The following is a 22106-nucleotide window of genomic DNA, read 5'->3' on the forward strand; positions in this document are numbered from 1 at the left end:
AACCAGTATTTGGATGGGCATCCGAGATAGAACACTCATGTTCCAAGATCATAGATCATAGAATATCTGGGTTGGAAGGGACCTCAGGAGGTCATCTAGTCCAATCCCCTGCTCAAAGCAGGACCAATCCCCAATTTCTGCCCCAGATCCCTAAATGGCCCCCTCAAGGACTGAACTCACAACCCTGCATTTAGCAGGCTAATGCTCAAACCTTTGAGCTATCATGCAATTCATCCTTCACCAAAGTAGAAAAGATTCTACTTGAGGAGAAGCTGTTACTCAGCTAAATGGAAGCGTTTCTCTGCATGGGCTCATCAGTGCTTTTGTCTCCAGACTCCACCGGAATCCCTGATATCTCAGTTTCTGCTTCGAGGAGTGTCTCTGTGGGTGCTCCACTTTAGGTGTTTGTGCACCCGAGCACTTCTAGTTGGAGATTTGCAGTAGCAGTGCCCCAGTTGGCCGCGCACACGCGGCAGCCGTCTCACCCCACTCTGAGCGGCTATCCAGTGCGCGCAGCCAATCGCCCCCCAGTTCCTTCTGTACCGCCGTTGGTTTCGGTCGGAACAACAGCAGCACCCTCAAAAACCTTACTTTCCTTTAGTTCAACCCTTGTAGCTTTATTCTTTTTTTATTTACTTCTTCCTTCATTTTTTCTCTATTGAAAAAAAATTCCATTCCCCCTCCCCTCCGGCGGGCATCCGCCTCACGGTACAGAGACACTTGGAAGGGACTAATCCCATTCTTTCTTTGTGAACAGCCTCTCTGACATGCCTGGTTCTCCAGGTTTTAAATGCTGTCTGACCTGTAGACTGTCAATACCAGTCTCAGACGGTCACTCGCAGTGTGTCTGTTGTTTTAGAGAGACACACATCGCACAGAAGTGCCACCCCTGCAAAAAGCTGACAGTGAGGACTAGAAAAGCTAGGGATCTTCAGTTAAAACTTATGATGATGGAGAAATCCCTTCAACCTGCTGCTGATCCTGAGCACAGGACCCCTCCCCACCAGCACTCACCCACGGTGGTATCGGATATGGGATCCTCTTCAAAAACAGCTGCAAAGGACCCAGTCCCGCACAAAGCCACAAAAAAGCACTCTCACTCCTCGCCTCAGAGAGAATTGCCTCTCTGACCGCCAAATCTGCCCCAGTACTGTTGGCACGCAGAGCCCCCAACTGAGAGGCACCAGGACCGTCCGACACCGGGACGGCCTGAGGAGCAAAAGACCCGCCCGTAGTCTAGCTCTAAGGCAGGCACACTTAACAAAGCTAATCCTGTTACCTAGGCACCGAGGAAGCTGAAGGAAACCTCAGCACCCAGCAGCACAATGGCTCAACCTGCTGCACCGATATAGAAGCAATTGAAGAGCCACCAGAGGGTGACACCATCCCACCAACCCACATCTCCTCTTTGTCTCCTGATGGAACAATAATGTCTCCTCCTCCCACATCAGGTGATGACTTTAAATCCTTCCAGGAATTATTTAAACGAGTGGCTGACTCCCTCAACATTTCCTTGGCAGAGCTGCTGGAGACACAGCATAAGCTGACAGATATTCTCCATACATCTCCTACTGCCAAAATTGCACTACCCATCAATGTTGCCATGATGGACCCAGCAAAAACTATCTGGCAGATGTCAACTACAACTCCACCTTCTTGTAAAAGATCAGAGAAGAAGTACTACATCCCAGCTAAGGGAGCTGAATTGTTGTTCACCCCCCCACCCCAATTCATTGGTGGTGAAGCCAGTTAATCAAAGGGGAAAGCAACATCTGGCTAGGACCACCCCTTATGATAAAGATTGGAAATGCCTAGACCTTTTTGGCAGGAAGGCCTGTTCCTCAGTGACCCTCCAGTTTTGAATAGCAAACTATTCTGCATTACTGGCCAACTGCACACACACACAACATTTTTGCACAAATGACAACTTTTATTGAACATCTTCCAACGGATAAAAAAGAACAGTATAAAGCTAACATCATAGAAGGGCTCCCTCGCTGCCCGAATGGCCTTACAGGCATCCTTGGACTCCGCTGACACACCAGCCAGCTCCATCACCACATGCATAGTCACATGCATAGTCACAAGGAGTGTGTCCTGGCTCCACCTTCCAGGCTTCCCCAAGGAAGTTCGGGCGACAGTAGCGGACTTACCTTTCGAAGGTCAAAAACTGTTTGCGGGAGGCACAGATGCAACTTTACACACACTCAAAGATTCCTGTGCCACATGGAAAACCCTAGGAATATATGCCACTGGGAACAAAAAGAAACAGGGCAAATTTTATACCAACACTGCCCCATATGCCCAATCTCAAAGACATGACCAGTGCCGCAAACAATGTCAGACGAGATGCTGACAAGCCCCAGAGTAATCAGCAAAGTCTCAACCGTCCACTTCCAGACAAGCATCTTGAAGCGTTGGTCGAAGACACAAGAGCCCCCCATACTCCACTGCCGAAGTCACTCATAACCTCCAGCCCATTTGGGGACCACCTAACCTTTCTATGCGGTTTGGGCAACCATTACATCAGACGCGTGAGTTCTGAAAATTATACGCAAGAGCTATTCTATTCCTTTTGCCTCTATCCGGCCTACCCACCCTCCTTCCCCGTCCCTCTTCAGGGACCCATCTCATGAGCACCTGTTACAGCAGGAAGTAAACCACCTCCTGCAACTAGGTGCTGTTGAACCCGTACCTACCAAGGGGGAGCGGGTTTTATTCACACTACTTCCTCACCCAGAAGAAAACAAGTTTGGGGGAGGAATGGCGAGGGGTGCACATTCCTGCCCCCACTTCCTCCTCCTCGGTGCTGGAGAGAGGAGGGGCTGAGCCAGCAGGCGTATTAGTCAGGCTTGGCCCTGGTCTGGCTGGGGTACCGTCAGTACCAAAGAGAGGCGTTCCTGGAGTAGATGTGATGAAGAGGTCTTCCTGGCTAACAAACTGCTGCGGCACAGGTAAGCTCGGTGCCAATGGAAGAGGCACGCTTTGGTTTGAAATCATTGTGATTGCTGTTGGTGCTGTAGACTTGCTGCAATGTATTGGTGCAGGAGGTGGTGCCGTGGATGGAGGCCCATCTTGGACTTGCACAAGCTAAAAAGTTTGTCAGAACACAGAGCTTCAAGATAACACTACCAACCATAATTCCGGCACTGGAGAAAGGAGACTGGCTCTCAGCCCTTGACCTACAAGATTCCTATTTCCACGTCACTATTAATCCAGCACACAGAAGTTTCCTCCAATCTAGACTCGGGAACCTCCACTATCAGTACAGAGTGTTCCCATTCAGATTATCCACAGCCCCACGGGTATTCTCCAAGGTCCTCACCATCGTTGCAGCACACCTTCGCAGACAGGGTGTGATAAAAATATTTCCCTACATAGACGGCTGCCTCCTAAAAACTTCACCATACCAGGCTGCAGTCAACACTCTTCACATCACTACAACCCTGTTTACAAAACTTGGGTTACAAATCAAGTTTCAGAAATCCACTCTAATTCCAACCCAACCGTTGACCTTTATAGGGGAACATTTCGACTGCACCACAGCATCATAACAACTGCCTCAACAACACATTGTTGCCCTAACAAATCTCATTACAACAGTAAAAAACAGCCCACAAACATCTGCCATAATGTGCCTACAACTCCTAGGGCACATGTCAGCCACCACGTCTGTTGAGAAGCATGCCAGGCTTCGAATGAGGTGTCTACAAACCTGGCTTCGTACTCTCTGTACTCCTCACAAGCACTCCACCCACAGATGACTGACAATGCCCAGAAGGGTAATAGACTCACTAACATGGTGGACAGAACAAACTAACGTTTGCACAGGTGTTCCATTCCAACAAGACACCCCATCAGTAACGATCACCACAGCTGCCTCCCTCGTGGGATGGGGAGCACACTTGTCCGAGAATACCATCCAGGGCCAGTGGTCCCTTACGGAATCTACCCTATTGGAACTCAAAATACATGCCACCGCTTTCTGCCCCTGATGCACAACAAGATTGTCCAGATCCTCACTGGTAACTTGGCCACTATGTTTTACATAAATCGCCAAGGAGGGGCCCGGTCTGACTTGTTTGGCGCAGAAGCAGTTCACCTCTGGGAATGGTGCATCTCCAACAACATAGATCTCATCGCAACCTACTTACAGGGAAGCCAGAATGTCACAGCAGATGACCTAAGCAGAAACTCATCACAAATGCATGAATGGGAGCTGGACTCAGGAATCCTGAAAACTGTATTCTAACAATGGGGTTTTCCCTCAATAGACCTTTTTTGCAATGTCCCACAGTGCCAAATGCCCACATTACTGCTCCTGGGCAGGACTTGGACAAAATTCCCTAGGGGACACCTTCCTCATGAAATGAGAAGCCCCGTTGATGCATGCCTTCCCTCCGACTCCACTATTGGCCGCGTACTTCTCAAGATCAAGAAGGACATATCCAGAGTAATCCTAATTGCACCAACATGGCCCAGACAAACATGATTTCCATACCTGAATCAGATGGCCAGAAGACCACCACAGACCCTTCCCCTTGTGCCTCACCTGCTGACACAGGATGTGGGATGCCTCCACCTCCCCAACATTCCGATTCTCCGTTTCAAGGTGTGGCTAATCCATGGATGATGAACCTAGAGTCATGCTGTTCCAGGGAAGTACAGGATATCTTCCTGAACAGCCGATGACTCTCTACGCGAACACTTACTTGAGCATGGGTAGGGGTTTTTGTAGGAAACAATGGTTCAAGAGAGAATGCTAGATTTGTATACCAAAGTTGTTTTGTTCAGGCTAGACAATGGGAACTGATCATTCCTGGCTATGGGCGATGTTCCTTTGAGGGAGCTCACAATGCAATTAGGCAGCTTCAGTATTTTGGATACCAATAAAGGATTTATTACTAGAATTGGCCTGATAACTGCTGAGCTGTGTGTATGCAGGCATGGGTTCATTAATATCTGGAGAAGAGATTCCCCATCATGCAGTGCTTTCCTGCTTTTCTGGTCCCAGAGTTCAGTGCGGTTCTTGCATTGGAATCTCTGTACTCCATTCTGTATGCTAATGGAGATGCCTCCTTGTCCCATCTTTGATGCAAATGAGGCTAGGGGAGTTTCCCTAATCCTGTCACCCTTGTCTAGAGGGGTTTAGGTGTGTCTCCCACTGCCTTTTCATTGCTTTTTGTAAGTCTTTCTTCTGATCAACTTTGGTTCAAGCAGAGGCTGGAGGAGTGTGGGGGGGAGGGCGGGAGCAGGTGGGAAGGTCTTTTATGAGTCAGACAGGCTGGGTATTGCACCCTGGTTCCCCAAGAACAAAGAGCTGATAGGTGACATCCATTACCCACCTTCCCTTCTTCTGCAAATGCATTACACTGCAGCATGAATGGGAAACTAGAGAGGCATTGGCCCACACTGCCCTTTGTCCTCAGTTGGGAGCACAAGTCTAGGTGTGGTACATATGTGGACCAACGGACACTGCTCGCACAAAATTCCAGGCTCAGGAATATGTGGTGCATGCGTATCTCAATGTGGAATATAGATAGGCACCACACATCTCAAAGAACGTCCATTTACAAGTAAGTAACTTCCATTTCTGGCCTTAAAATCTGCTAATGTGTGGAGAATGGAGATGTGAAAGACAGTATGGCAAGGAGCAAGAGGTCTTGGCTCTCCATCCCATCTTTTAGGTAGACTGGGTGCTCTCTAGCTCCATCTGGTATTTTGGGAGATGGACAACAGATCCACTGTCTCTTCTGGCCCATTTTGTGAGGGAATTCTGCTTGGCCAAGTATCTCTAAATGCCCATGTTCAGGTTTGCAATCCCCATTCCCTTTCTCACCCTGTCCTAGGGACTGTCCCACTGCTCTCAATTCCCTCATTCAGCCATCTTTGCCAGTCCCTTCTTTCTACCCTGAATGGATGGGTAATCCCTTGGTTTAGGCTTCCCATTCTCCTTGATCTTTCGTGGTGTGGGTGTCCCCTCTATATCCTATCAACACGAGTAATTCAGTTTAACGTTCCCAATTTGGTGGAGTAGTTTCTTTATAAGATCCTCAGCTCTGGAACTTGCTCCCTCCCCTGGGGCCAACAGAGTGAATTCATTTGCTTTTAGAGTGTGCTGCAAATCTCTATTTTCTCTGGCTTTTGCTAAGGAAACAGGTTGCAGTGTGTGTCTTATGTATGGGCATCTGAGTTGTTCTTTTTGTGGGAAGTTGCTTATGTAAGATTTGCATTTTTACAGTATCTTTGTGAATATTATGTTTTCAGAAGCACCCAGTGTCTTAGGCTGATTTAAAGAAAAATAACTGAAAAAAGAAAAGATTTTACTTTTGTTAGTTCTGTAGGGTCAATAATAGCTATATGTATTTGACCAAATGGCCAGCTAAATTCCAATTACAAAATCTTTACTGTTGATTTTCACACTGAATTTAGCAGTGTGAACAGTTACTTTGCAAAAGTTCTGTTTGACTTGCACACTTACAGATTTTGTGTGGAAGTAATGGTGAATAAATATGCAACAGTTGGATATTATTTTGACTTCTTTGCTCACCAATCCCATGTTTTAAAGCCTTCCTCTCCACCCATAATTCACCCTGTTTTGTTCATGCATTTTAATGCCCACGTAGGGCATTAATTAATTAATTGCAACAAGCTTTTTAACCATGTGGCTCTATGCATGAAGTGGCTTGCATAGTGACTTATCTTATGCATATAGTCGAGAATGTACCCCAAGTGGGTAATGTAAGGAATGATGATCTAGTGGACTGGGACTTGGGGGAGATTTGGGTTCAATTTCTGGCTGTACCAAAGACTTCACATGCAAATATATCTGTGACTCACTTCCCCAGTTGTAAAGTAAGGATAGTACTTCCTTTGTCAGCTTGATCTATTTAGATTGTAAGTTCTTCACAGCAGGCACTGGCTCATATTGTGTTTACATGGTACTTAGCAGGTTAGTGTCTTTAAGTAGTAATACAAATAATAGTTTCCACTATTGCTCTTAGAACCCTGCAATACCTAAGCACAGTGTTCAGCTTCCTGAATAGAAGCTTTAGCTCCTGAATTCTTCCTTTGCTTTTTCTAGGACTGTCGTAAATATAAAGAGAAGGGTAAACCCCTTTAAAATCCCTCCTGGCCAGAGGAAAAATCCTCTCACCTGTAAAGGGTTAAGAAGCTGAAAGTAACCTCGCTGGCACCTGACCAAAATGACCAATGAGGAGACAAGATACTTTCAAAAGCTGGGAGGAGAGAGAGAAATAAAGGGTCTGTGTCTGTCTATATGCTGCTTTTGCCGGGGATAGACCAGGAATGGAGTCTTAGAACTTTTAGTAAGTAATCTAGCTAGGTATGCATTAGATTATGATTTCTTTAAATGGCTGAGAAAAGAACTGTGCTCAATAGAATGACTATTTCTGTCTGTGTATCTTTTTTGTAACTTAAGGTTTTGCCTAGAGGGATTCTCTATGTTTTGAATCTAATTACCCTGTAAGGTATCTACCCTCCTGATTTTACAGAGGTGATTCCTTTACTTCTATTTCTATTAAAAGTCTTCTTGTAAGAAAAGTGAATGCTTTTTCATTGTTCTCAGATCCAAGGGTTTGGGTCTGTGGTCACCTGTGCAAATTGGTGAGGATTTTTACCAAACCTTTCCCAGGAAGTGGGGTACAAGGGTTGGGAAGATTTTTGGGGGAAAGACGTGTCCAAACTACGTTTCCCAGTAAACCCAGTTACAGTTTGATCGTGGCAGTGGAGATCCAGGGACAAAGGATAAAATTAATTTGTACCTTTGGGGAAATTTTAACCTAAGCTGGTAAAAGTAAGCTTAGGAGGTTTTCATGCAGGTCCTCACATCTGTACCCTAGAGTTCAGAGTAGGGGAGGAACCTTGATAAGGACTAAAGAAAAATATTTCATGTTGTTTTAGCATAGTATTTTAAAATATAGCCCCTACAACATCCACACTGTTTTGCAAGCTGAGCAGCTGGTAATAAATATGAATGTAATGCATTTTAGCAGGGATTCAGGTTGACTTACAATGTATTGTAGCAATACTGCTCAAATTCCTGCTCAGCAATTCTGTTCTTAATGCCATATTAATTCAAATTTACATTGCAGCCAAGGATATGCGAATATTTTGAGATGTTTACATTTATAATCTGGTAAAAGTAATAAAATGAACTTACAAAGATGTAAATCAGTAAGTTGTTGGTTGAAACTCCAAGACAGTAAGGCAGAAGCATTTGTGTTTTATCTATCAGGCATTGATTTTAAACAAAGATATATCTTTTTGAAACATCCAGGCAATTATAATAAAGGAAAACATTCATCTGGGTTCTGAATCTTCTTCCCCTGCCAATGCTCACCAATATTTGTCTCAGAACGTTAGTAGTATCCAAACAATGTCCACTAAAACCAAGAGTTTTCCTTTCCTTATAAGAATAAAAATGTATTGAGCTGAACACATTTCAATACAAAAAAGCTCTACTTTACTTTGATGCTCACCAACTCTGTTGATAAGTGTAGTGCAAAGTAGAATGCATTTTTTTTTGGTCTGTCTGACTGAATCATCTCCCTTTCACTGTAACTTTTCAATAATTCCGTTTTACGGCAAAAGGTATCTCCAGGTTACCAGCTTCAGGTTCTCCAATTATATGACTTAGGCAACACAGCATTTACAACCTTAGCAGATGTTTCCATATTTTAGGAACAGGGAAACTTTATATAATGGATTTCTGTGCCTCATGGGCACAATTTAGAATAAGCACCTGTGGCAAATTGCCAGCACTGCTATGATAGGTCCCGCGCTTTCTCTTCTTGGAGGGATTCAGGGCGCCGTTTGTTGCCCCTCATCTGGGGTATTATCTGTCCCACTAGTATCGCAGAGAAGGGGAGTGGAGAGGGAGGGACCCGGGCCCGCCCTCTACTCCGGGTCCCAGCCCAGGGGCCCTAGGGATAATGGCAAGCCACTTGAACTAGCGATTCCTTCCCTTTGGCTACTTCCCTCTCTGGCCCTTCAGCTTGTGGGGCTTCCTGCCCTCTTTCTGCTTGGGCCAAGTTTCTCCCAACCCCTTGTGTTCGTGGAGTTCCTCTGCTCTGCACAAGCCGGATTTCCCTTTACCTAGGGTCTTCGTCTTCTGGCCCGCAACAGCACTTCTTCAAACTCTCCTTTGCCTCCCTCCAAACTGCTCTCCTTCAAACTGCTCTCTGCTCCAACACCAAACCACTCTACTACAACTCCTCCAAGTGTCTGATTGAAGCAGGGGGGTTTTATCAGGTGACTGGCTTCAGGTGCTCTAATTGGCTTCAGGAGCTCTAATTAATCTATAGCAACCTCTCTTCCCTCTACAGGGAATAAGGCTGTCATCATCCTGGGGCTTACATATCTCCCCTCTATCACCCTCCTGCTGCCCTCTGGCCATGCTGTATCACACACCATACAGTGTTGGCTAAAATTTAAAAAATAAATAAATAAATAAATAAAAAGAGAGAGAGATGTAACAAACTAGAGGGAGTGACCCAGTACAATACCATGTCACAATCTTTGTCATCTTTGCCTTTGCCATCTTTGGCTTTGTGAAAAACTATTTGCCCATGATTTTTTAAAAGTTGATAATTGTATAATTTATACAGCATACTATTTCCTTTAAAACTACAGTGTCAACAGCTTTTTACAGATTCCACCTATAAGGAACTGTTCACATATTGACTCATCTTCAGGAGTCTCATGATATGATGCATATACATAAAGCAATAGCCATGCTATGAGAAAAAGGAAAAAGGTCAAACTTTTGAGTCATTGAAACTGGATAGCAAATATCTTGGAGGATGTCAGTGCTTTGAAGTCTTATGGCATCTGTCATAAATATAAAGGGAAGGGTAAACCCCTTTGAAATCCCTCCTGGCCAGGGGAAAGCTCCTCTCACCTGTAAAGGGTTAAGAAGCTAAAGGTAACCTCGCTGGCACCTGACCAAAATGACCAATGAGGAGACAAGATACTTTCAAAAGCTGGGAGGTGGGAGAGAAACAAAGGGTCTGTGGGTCTGTCTGTATGCTGGTTTCTGCAGGGGATAGACCAGGAATGGAGTCTTAGAACTTTTAGTAAGTAATCTAGCTAGGTATGTATTAGATTATGATTTCTTTAAATGGCTGAGAAAAGAATTGTGCTGAATAGAATAACTATTTCTGTCTGTGTATCTTTTTTGTAACTTAAGGTTTTGCCTAGAGGGGTTCTCTATGTTTTTGAATCTAATTACCCTGTAAAATATCTACCATCCTGATTTTACAGGGGGGATTTCTTTATTTCTGTTTACTTCTATTTTTATTAAAAGTCTTCTTGTAAGAAACTGAATGCTTTTTCATTGTTCTCAGATCCAAGGGTTTGGGTCTGTGGTCACCTATGCAAATTGGTGAGGCTTTTTATCCAACATTTCCCAGGAAAGGGGGGGTGCAAGTGTTGGGAGGATTGTTCATTGTTCTTAAGATTCAAGGGTCTGGGTCTGTAGTCACCTAGGCAAATTGGTGAGGCTTTTTACCAAACCTTGTCCAGGAAGTGGGGTGCAAGGTTTTGGGAAGTATTTTGGGGGGAAAGACGCGTCCAAACAGCTCTTCCCCAGTAACCAGTATTAGTTTGGTGGTGGTAGCGGCCAATCCAAGGACGACGGGTGGAATATTTTGTACCTTTGGGAAGTTTTGACCTAAGCTGGTAAAGATAAGCTTAGGAGGTTTTTCATTCAGGTCCCCACATCTGTACCCTAGAGTTCAGAGTGGGGGAGGAACCTTGACAGCATCTAACACCTTTATTCTATAGGTGACAGAGAAAAATGTATACCACTTTTTAAAAAAGTGTGCTTTACATGAAGTGCTGATCATTAAATGCACTAAAATCCTTTTATCCCTGTACCTGCAGCAAAGAACATGCACTCAGAGTATCTAGTAAATAGTAGAATTTCAGATACCATAAAGCTGAATGGATTAGAAAAGTGAAAGACACGTGCTAAATTGCTTTTATTATTGATACCATTACAAAAATAATCTGAAACTCCTATTTCATGTTTTTGCACATGAAACCAATTTTTGTTGTTGCTGAAAATTTGAAGTAAACGCCCCTGAAAACTTATTTGATGCAATTGAGCATTAGTAATAAAACTGGAGAACTGCAGTAGGTTGTTTGATAAAACACTGGACTCCAATGGCAGCTTTTTTGTATTCAGGTAGTTATTTCAGTTTTCAACAGATATACAAGAAGCAGCAAGGTCAAGATTATTTCTGTATATGAGTAGATGATTGAACGTGCTGTGTCAAATCCAGTGAATCTGATACTGATAAGCAGACTGTACGTATTAAAGAAATATAGCTGCTGTGATGGTTAAAGTCACCTAATTCAAGGAGGTATTGTGTGGTTATGCTCCAAGACAACAGACATGACATATCAGAGAAAAAAGAAAAATTAAATTCTGGCTTTTGAAATGGTGTAGTAGTTGCAGAATACAACAGAAATAATCAGTACGCTTTGGAATTCCCAAAACATGTTTGGCTAAGTGGCTTGATTAATGCTGGGGAAAAAGTGGGTCCATTTATTAGCCAAAGTTAACTTTTTGGGATAAGGCCAGCATTATGACATCATAAGCAGTCATGGCCACCAACTCGTGAAACCTTGAGAACAGCTAAAAGCAAAAGCAGGCAGAAGGAGAAAATAATATTCTTCATTGTGCTGTCTCCTCAAGCCACCTTGATTCAAGCAACTGGTATGTAGTGTTTGTTGCAAGTTTCAGAGTAACAGCCGTGTTAGTCTGTGTCATAAATATAAAGGGAAGGGTAAACCCCTTTGAAATCCCTCCTGGCCAGGGGAAAGCTCCTCTCACCTGTAAAGGGTTAAGAAGCTAAAGGTAACCTCGCTGGCACCTGACCAAAATGACCAATGAGGAGACAAGATACTTTCAAAAGCTGGGAGGAGGGAGAGAAACAAAGGGTCTGTGTCTGTCTGTATGCTGGTCTTTGCCAGGGATAGACCAGGAATGGAGTCTTAGAACTTTTAGTAAGTAATCTAACTAGGTATGTGTTAGATTATGATTTCTTTAAATGGCTGAGAAAAGAATTGTGCTGAATAGAATAACTATTTCTGTCTGTGTATCTTTTTTGTAACTTAAGGTTTTGCCTAGAGGGGTTCTCTATGTTTTGAATCTAATTACCCTGTAAGATATCTACCATCCTGATTTTACAGGGGGGATTTCTTTATTTCTATTTACTTCTGTTTTTATTAAAAGTCTTCTTGTAAGAAAACTGAATGCTTTTTCATTGTTCTCAGATCCAAGGGTTTGGGTCTGTGGTCACCTATGCAAATTGGTGAGGCTTTTTATCCAACATTTCCCAGGAAAGGGGGGGTGCAAGTGTTGGGAGGATTGTTCATTGTTCTTAAGATCCAGGGGTCTGGGTCTGTAGTCACCTAGGCAAATTGGTGAGGCTTTTTACCAAACCTTGTCCAGGAAGTGGGGTGCAAGGTTTTGGGAAGTATTTTGGGGGGAAGGACGCGTCCAAACAGCTCTTCCCCAGTAACCAGTATTAGTTTGGTGGTGGTAGCGGCCAGTCCAAGGACAACGGGGGAAATATTTTGTACCTTGGGGAAGTTTTTGACCTAAGCTGGTAAAGATAAGCTTAGGAGGTTTTTCATGCAGGTCCCCACATCTGTACCCTAGAGTTCAGAGTGGGGGAGGAACCTTGACAGTCTGTATTCGTAAAAAGATAAGGAGTACTTGTGGCACCTTAGAGACTAACCAATTTATTTGAGCATAAGCTTTCGTGAGCTACAGATCACTTCATTGGATGCATACTGTGGAAAGTGTAGAAGATCTTTTTATACACACAAAGCATGAAAAAATACCTCCTCCCACCACACTCTCCTGCTGGTAATAGCTTATCTAAAGTGATCACTCTCCTTACAATGTGTATGATAATCAAGGTGGGCCATTTCCAGCACAAATCCAGAGTTTAACAAGAACGTCTGAGGAGGGGGGAGGGTAGGAAAAAACAAGGGGAAATAGGTTACCTTGCATAATCACTTAGCCACTCCCAGTCTCTATTCAAGCCTAAGTTAATTGTATCCAATTTGCAAATGAATTCCAATTCAACAGTTTCTCGCTGGAGTCTGGATTTGAAGTTTTTTGTTGTAATATCGCAACTTTCATGTCTGTAATCGCGTGACCAGAGAGATTGAAGTGTTCTTCGACTGGTTTATGAACGTTATAATTCTTGACATCTGATTTGTGTCCATTTATTCTTGTACGCAGAGACTGTCCAGTTTGACCAATGTACATGGCAGAGGGGCATTGCTGGCACATGATGACATATATCACATTGGTGGATGTGCAGGTGAATGAGCTTCTGATAGTGTGGCTGATGTTATTAGGCCCTGTGATGGTGTCCGCTGAATAGATATGTGGGCACAGTTGGCAACGGGCTTTGTTGCAAGGTTCTGTTGTGGTTTAGTGGTTCTGTTTTGTGGTATGTGGTTACTGGTGAGTATTTACTTCAGGTTGGGGGGCTGTCTGTAGGCAAGGACTGGCCTGTCTCCCAATGGCCCAGCTTGATTATCATACACATTGTAAGGAGAGTGATCACTTTAGATAAGCTATTACCAGCAGGAGAGTGGGGTGGGAGGAGGTATTTTTTCATGCTTTGTGTGTATAAAAAGATCTTCTACACTTTCCACGGTATGCATCCGATGAAGTGAGCTGTAGCTCACGAAAGCTCATGCTCAAATAAATTGGTTAGTCTCTAAGGTGCCACAAGTACTTGTTTGTTACAAGTCAATCAACCACTGCACACACTTCCATATAGATCTAGATATGTTCCTGGCTAGATGTGATAATCAAGTTATTTTTTGAAGATCACCAGTAATTTGCAAACACTTACACATGATTTTAATTTTAACTATGTGTGTAGTCCCATGAAAGCAATGGAATTTACTCACATACTTGCCATTTAGCAACTGAATAAATGTTTGCAGGTTCTGCAAAGTAAATTGTAAAATACTTTCACATTAGAGTACAGCTGGGTGGGAATCAGTTTTCTGATCTGGAAAAACTTTTTGAGATTTCAAAATGTTCCTGTTACGTATCAGGATGAACCCATACCTTTTTGAAGGTTTTTTTTTCATGGGTGGTAGGGGAGGGAGAGAAAAGACAAATAGCTACGTGGTCAGGGTCCTGACTTGGGATGCAGGAGACCAGATTCAAATCCCTTCTCTGCCATTCTCTCACATTCATTCATAGAATCATAGAAGATTAGGGTTGGAAGAGACCTCAGGAGGTCATCCAGTCCAACCCCCTACTCTAAGCAGGACCAAGCCCAACTAAATCATCCCAACCAGGGCTTTGTCAAGCCAGGCCTTAAAAACCTCTAAAATTGGAGATTCCACCACCTCCCTAGGTAACCCATTCCAGTGCTTTACTGCCCTCCTAGTGAAATAGTTTTTCCTATTGATTCCTATTGATCTTCCCATAAACTTTCATGAGTAGCACTTTTTAATTCCTTTTGCAAGCCAACTTGCACCCATTGTGTTTAATATTTGTATAGACAGGAGTAAAACTTGAACAAAAATTGTTTTATTCTTGTTTAAAAAGATGATAATGTTTATGAGGAATTTGGGCAAAATGAGCTGGATCTCTCATGTTTATCAAAAACGAAAATCTTACTTCTGAGAATAATAAAACATCTGCCATGAAACAAATGTTCATGGAAATGTTTGTTACTACATCTGAAGCTTAAGTTGTCTTGATAATGCTACATTATTTTGTAGCATTGAGAGAAGGACACTTATCTCTATGGTAAACTGCACTCAGAAATGCTGTGGGTACACTATCATTTGATACCTTGGTACACAACCTTTTTCTTATCTTGTGATATTAGATGTCACTGTGAATAGATTGTGGTTTGGTTTAGTTTGGCGATGATTGTGGTATCAGAAGCCGCTTGAGCAAGGAGTTTTAAAGAGTGTAGCAGAGAAACTTGTCACTGTCTAACTGAGAAGGGGTCTCAAGGTTTTACCTTCAACTTATTTGTCTTTATTATATAGAACAATCTCACTTTTTGTGTGCATTGTGATTTACCTTTTATTAGTATTTATATGTAGTAATCTCTTCCCTTAGTAGGTATGTTTTACCATTTATTTTTGTGCTGTGTAGTGTCAGGAAAGCATTTTAAAAAATCAGTCTTTCCACACTGTCTTTTTTTTTTTCTTTTTTTCTTTTTTTTTTTTTTAACAACACCCACTTCTTTTGTAGGCTTTTTCTTTTTCTGCTGCTAGGAAAGATTATCTTCTTACAATACAGTGGGCTATATTATCTGCAGATTTTTTTTGCCATGATGCCACAAAAGTTATACACACATTAAACTGTCAGGTGCTCCACAGGATGTGTAAATTTACACGCTGAATAGTCTCACTAAAATCAGTGGGACTACTTATAGTATGTAATGTGAAGCATGTACCTAAATCTTTGCAGGATTGAGGCTTAATGCATTTTTAATATTGCAGTCATCCAGGAAAACTTTTAAGAAATGTGCATAACATGGCATATATATGTGGCCATCCTGGATGGATTATGGCAAAAGCACTATAGGCCCTAAACTTATGGAGTCATGTGATTACATGAGAATATCAGCTTTTATTTAAAAAAAAAAAAAAGTGAGTTTTTAAGCCCTTACTGTTGCAGAGAAAAGCTTAAAAACATGAACCGAGCATAATCAATGCAATGTGATGTCTAGTGGCATGTCTAGATTCTGCCAGTGAATATTGTGTACAGGAGACAAGTTCATGTCAAGATCTCATCCCACCTTTGAAGACCTTTCTTCAAATTAAAAAAATACAAGAAAGGCAAAAGTAGCCATAGTGGTGATTATAGCCATCGTAATGCAATTTAGCTTTTTCATTATACTTAGGATTGAGCTTGATTTCAAACTACCATCCTGTAACAATGCACTAGCAATAGGAGATGACTGGAAGAGGAAGAATCATATGATAGATTGAAGAAGACAAAATTGTAGTGTTTTTTCTTTGAACTGGAAAAATACATTTTTATTCAGTCTAGACAAAACTAGTAATTCTACAGAGGCAAGCATGCCTTTCATCTGCCTCTTGCCTTTCACATCACACCACCTTTCCTTCATCATTCCTCTACCCTCCTGTTGTTTCTTTTACCTTTAATCACCCTCTTCTGGCTCCTCAGACATCTACAAGTAGATCCTTTCATTTCCTCTTAGAACTGAGTGAATAACTGATTTTGTTGTTGTTTACTGACCATTTTAAAAAAATCAGCTTGGGTCAAACCAAAACTGCTATTTTTTTGGTGCATCGAACAAATATGAAAAATTTTATTTCATTCTAACTGTTCAGCCCAAAATGACATGTTGTGTTTTGGTTTCAGCCACAGTTAACCATTTCTTTTAGTAAAAATAAAGGAAATAGAGGGCTAGAGTCACAAAGTAATGGAGTTTGTGCTGGTTTGCCCTGCTTCCTGATACCCAATAGCCCCGTGCTTAGGGTGCTTATCTGGGATGTTGGAGACTCTGTTTCAAATCCCCACTCTGCAGTAGAGAACCCCCAGGTGAGTGCCCTAATCCTCAGATTATTGGGGGTTTGGGGAGGGTGAGGCTCTCTGTTTCTCCAGGTAGAGCTGTTCCACTTTATATTAAATACTTGACTAGTTATTGGGCCAAAGAGAGAGAATGTGTGACTCTAAAGCCTAGTGGTTAGGGCATGCAGCAGTGGTCGGGGTCAAATCCCTGCTCCAGACGGGGAGTTTGAACCTGGGTCTCCCACATCTGGAGTGAGTGCCCTAAACACGGGCTATTCAATGTAAGGTGGGGGCACCACCACCTCACTGGCATCCAAGTCTGCTTGCAAATCTGGCCAAAAAAGTTGAAAACTTTTGTGTAGACATTATCAAGATGAACCATTTTGATGTTTCCTAAATATTTTTTCTATTTATCATTTCAACCAAAACAATTTGCCAAAATCAACATGAATTTGCAAAATGTCAGAATGTTTCTCAACCCAAAATCTACTTTTCCAGCCAAAGAAAAAGTTTTGGATGAAAAATTTCCCCATTTCTATTTCTTGAAAAATGAAGCTTCATTCTAATACCACTTGTTTCTATAATAATGGCAGTGACATTCATATTATGGTACCATATGAGTAGTGAACTTGAAATCTTAGACTAACATTTTTCTAGGCAGATAGTAGACGTTTGTATTATTTAATATGTCCAGTTACCTGTACTAAATACTTTAAATATCCAGTATTTTAAAATAATACTACTTCAGATGATATTTTTATTTGAGACATTTTCAGATGCACCCTGGGGCTGGAAGCAAACTGTCGACATTCAATATATTAAAGCCACAAAACTGTGTAGGAATTTCAACAAATTCATGGGCAATCTGTATTTTTCAACCTTGTTTGACAATTTTGCCCTTGTTTGAGTCACTCAAACTATGGGAACATGAGCGTTAATCCTTTAAAGTTCCTATAGAACTGAGGAAAACTTTTTGGTCCAATTGATGTTTTAGAACCACTTTTGGACTGAAAAAAAAATTAACATTTAATGTTGTGAATCGTAACTGAGATGAAGGTAATATTTGATGATTTGGAACTTTTCCAGGTTTGGGGGAAAATATTTTTCAATACAAAAATGTTCTAATGTTAGAGAGGAAGAATTTCTATTTCTATTTTAAAGCTATCTTGGTGCTAGGGAACAAATTATTTTTTAAACTGGCAAAAATTTTAACATGTCAGGTTGACAGTAATTAGATACATCATTTGAGAAGTCCTGTTTGTGTGATAGCCAAACTTTTAAAAAGAAGCTTCTTCTCATTTAATAGCCAGACCTTTTTACCTTGCACTTTTACCAGGAGAGCTTCAGAAAGTAATTATATTTAATAGAACCTGTCCTCAATTGAAAGCCTCAGGGGAACCAAAGTAAATTCTAGAATAAGCCTTGTTTTCTGAGTAAAGATGCATGGTGTGCCAGTGATGGAGAGGAATTTTTTTTTCTTTATAGTACAAATGTGGAGAAATATGTGCTAGTCAATAGCTGCTCTGTGTGGCAAACATGAGTTAAAAATCAGCATCCAAATTTCCTTCTCCAGTGAATGAGGATTAGATGCTGCCAATTTAGGTAGAACAATGGTAGTTTTTACTCTGTGTGTTTGTGTAGGGGGGAAAGGGTCATTTTTTAAAATAAAAGTAATTTTACCCAGTAATATATGTTGGGAAAATATCAGAGGACCTTTTTTTTAAAGGGCCAGAGAATTTTTAAGTGATGATGTGAAAAGTTTGAGGTGGAGGGATCACTTGAACTAATCCATTGATCTACTTATGTGGGTTTCATGTTATTTTAGGAACCTCATTCTAAGTAATTTCCCATCATCTTGTTTCAAATGCATATAATTGAAGATTAAGAGAAAATTGCTTGGGCTGTGTTTCTGCCTTGTTTCACAGTAGTGTTATCCTTCACAGATGGAACACATCATATTTATTGTTACATAGGTATGGCAGAGTTAGTTGGTTTAGATCCTGTTCTTATATGGCTTTATTTTTCTTGCAGGTAGAGATAATTGATATTGAAAATGAAGAAAAAAGGTATTCTCTCTTCCAGGAACTCCTGAACTCTAGTAACAGTCAGTCTGAGTTTCAGCACTTGGTTTTACTCCTGCAAGCTTGGCCACCTATGAAAAGTTCAAGCATGTAAGTATTCCTTCAAAGAGAAATCAGGAAGAACAGTATGCTCTCTCCTACTTTGATTTTGAAATTACTGAACCTTTCATGCAGCCTTCAGTCAGTGAATTCAAACAAACTGTTACATAAAGGAGTATAACCATCTTAAATAGGCCCTTTTGGAAGGCACACAGAATACAATTGTATATGTAGGACAAAGAAGTTTCTTCTGAAAAGCATTTTCAAGGAGCCACACATTTAATTTTGCTGATCTCCGTGTTTCCTATTAAACTTTAAACTGCCTAGTCCAAATAAAGACTTTATAAACACTTGCTAGGCAAATCAAAGCCTAGCTATCAGCACCCAGTGGAAAACCTGCAGAGAGGAGGGGAATGTGTGACTGAAGATTTTCACTCCAGTTCTGGTTCCCTCAAAACACTTTCTGAAGTTGCTCTTTTGGGCAACGACTGCAGAGACACATTCCAGGAAAGGTCCATGGGTGGAGGGAACATTCCAGACTTTTGTACGTGACCAAGCAATGGTAGGTTTCTTTTCTACACCTACTACCAAGTTGTCCCATCCCAGAGTAAACTACAGGGAAAGGAGGAATGTTGTCAAGGTTCCTCCCCCACTCTGAACTCTAGGGTACAGATGTGGGGACCTGCATGAAAAACCTCCTAAGCTTATCTTTACCAGCTTAGGTCAAAACTTCCCCAAGGTACAAAATATTCCACCCGTTGTCCTTGGACTGGCCGCTACCACCACCAAACTAATACTGGTTACTGGGGAAGAGCTGTTTGGACGCGTCTTTCCCCCCAAAATACTCCCCAAAACCCTGCACCCCACTTCCTGGACAAGGTTTGGTAAAAAGCCTCACCAATTTGCATAGGTGACCACAAACCCAAACCCTTGGATCTGAGAACAATGAAAAAGCATTCAGTTTTTTACAAGAAGACTTTTAATAAAAAATAGAAGTAAATAGAAATAAAGAATTCCCCCCTGTAAAATCAGGATGGTAGATATCTTACAGGGTAATTAGATTCAAAAACATAGAGAACCCCTCTAGGCAAAACCTTAAGTTACAAAAAATATACACAGACAGAAATAGTTATTCTATTCAGCACAATTCTTTTCTCAGCCATTTAAAGAAATCATAATCTAACACATACCTAGCTAGATTACTTACTAAAAGTTCTAAGACTCCATTCCTGGTCTATCCCCGGCCAAGACGACTACAGACAGACACAGACCCTTTGTTTCTCTCCCTCCTCCCAGCTTTTGAAAGTATCTTGTCTCCTCATTGGTCATTTTGGTCAGGTGCCAGCGAGGTTACCTTTAGCTTCTTAACCCTTTACAGGTGAGAGGAGCTTTCCCCTGGCCAGGAGGGATTTCAAAGGGGTTTACCCTTCCCTTTATATTTATGACAAATGTATTTTAGGGCCACTGATGTCCTGAAAATAAACACAAGATTATTTTTGCAGCATTGTGCGCATTCTGAAGCCATTTATATGGCAGGCCATAATTTGCCAATATTTTTGTATTGGTCTTTTGTCTTCCTGTCTACCTGTAGTGCTTCTATACATTCCATTTGTTCAATACTTTGATCATGGCTTCTAAGATTTAAAGTGTCTCTTTGTCTCTACATTATGCTGTCAGCAGTCATCTATCCTTCTATCCATCCTTCAAGGAGAGCAATAAAATTAACTTTTTATGGGCTAGCCAGCACAGAGTACCATCTTTCATCTGTCAGCAGTTAGGTGAGAAAGGCTGGTTACTAATTTCCACTTAACTTTGAGTTCCAGGTGCCATTGATCACATTCTGTTAGAATATAGGGAATAGACTCCCAAAAAGGCTTGTGTGAAAAATTAAGGTATATTTTTATTTTCCTGAAAACTAATACTTTTGTGTGCATTTAAGGTACTGGTATGTTAGGGACCAATCTGCAGTGATTATTCAACTTGAAGCCTTTATCAGTGTGTTTTGGATTTGTGGATGAAGAACTGAACTAATTCTTTACTGCCTTTTCATGAACAAAGAAAGCATTTCTCAGGCATTAAAAAGTTATAGGGTGTTCGCTGTCTCACTTGTCCTATATTCACATTGTCATTTCCCTACATATTTTCGTTTTACAAACCTTTAATGCAGTCGAAATGGATCAAAATACAATGTAGAAAACACCGGAACTTCGGAACAAAGGTTAAAGTTATGGACTTTCACAACATGATTTTTTTTTCCCCAAGGGGTAGAGTTCTACCAAATTTTATGTTTATAGCCTTGGTGAACAGTAAACCTGCCAAGTAAACAGTGATTTTATTGTAATCGTTTTCATATTATTTTATAACGTTGACAATCCAATTGAAATTTCAGTCCATTATAGTGAAACAGATGTTATTGTTACTATTAGCTATTCTCTTTCTTTCTTTATGAAGGAGGATTAGACTTAGACATTGGGACTCTTCTAAAGCTCTTCTTTCCCCAGCAGAAGGGTGTTTGTATTTATATTTCCTAAAATGACATCTCCAAATAATTGTTCATTGTTATAAGGCTTTTCAAAAACAAATCACTTTGGAGGTTGGCGGCTTACAGAAAAACCCTGCCGAAATACACGCATTCCTCAAGCCAATTTTGAGAAAGGACTCCCTATGCACCTCTTTGGTCTCCTGATCTCAGGATCAATGGCAACACAGCTAGCTCAGCAGCCATATTGAGACTGGTTCCAAGCCAGCACCTGCTCTCTGCATGACTCTTCCACAGTATTATTGAATCTTTCATCTTTACTCATAATTTAGACCTTGCTATAGAGGGAAGTGATCTTCCCTTGATTTGACAGAGATGCTAAAGGTGGCTACAGCTACGAAGAAATATTCCACATTGCCATCCAATGCTTTTTCCTGTTATTTTGCTTCACAATGCACAGCAGAGGCTAAAAGTGTCAGGGCCCTTAGTTCATTCATACTGCGTGTTCTATTCATTTTATCCTCTATTCCTGAAGACCAACTTCCTAATCTTATTTCCCACCTGTTCATAACTTGATTCAGTACAGCATCTAAATTTGCTCCATGTTTGTTATACTCATTCCTCTCTTTAACAATGCAGATTGGCCCAGAAAAAGAGGAGGATAAAAAAAATACAGGTTAAATTGTATTCTCTTCCCATCTAATGATCAACCAAACCCCAGTGGTTTGGAGGTTTGTCTTAATCCCAGTTAGGGTCTGAAGGTTAGACACCTGCATAAATTATACAAATCTTTTAAGTCTAAATAAGTTAGGACTTGAAAACAACTGATAGCTGGTATTTTGACAAAGAAATCAGCAGCATTGTGAAGGAATGGGGAAGGGGGCGAGCTGAATTAACTATCAGCCTCACATTTAATTTGAATCAATGGAAATGTCAGAAT

General features: G+C 41.4%; 1 protein-coding gene across 2 annotated transcripts in view; it reads left to right on the top strand.

Annotated features, from left to right (window-relative positions):
• Positions 1-22106, top strand: part of NBAS (NBAS subunit of NRZ tethering complex) — a 409249-nt gene that overhangs the window by 351298 nt on the left and 35845 nt on the right. For both annotated transcript variants that reach the window (XM_077812510.1, XM_077812511.1), the window contains one exon: positions 18599-18738. In XM_077812510.1, coding sequence (XP_077668636.1) covers positions 18599-18738 — 140 coding nt within the window. The remainder of the gene's footprint in view (positions 1-18598; positions 18739-22106) is intronic.

This window comes from Eretmochelys imbricata, chromosome 3 (genome assembly GCF_965152235.1).
Source record: "Eretmochelys imbricata isolate rEreImb1 chromosome 3, rEreImb1.hap1, whole genome shotgun sequence".
NCBI lineage: Eukaryota > Metazoa > Chordata > Testudines > Cheloniidae > Eretmochelys > Eretmochelys imbricata.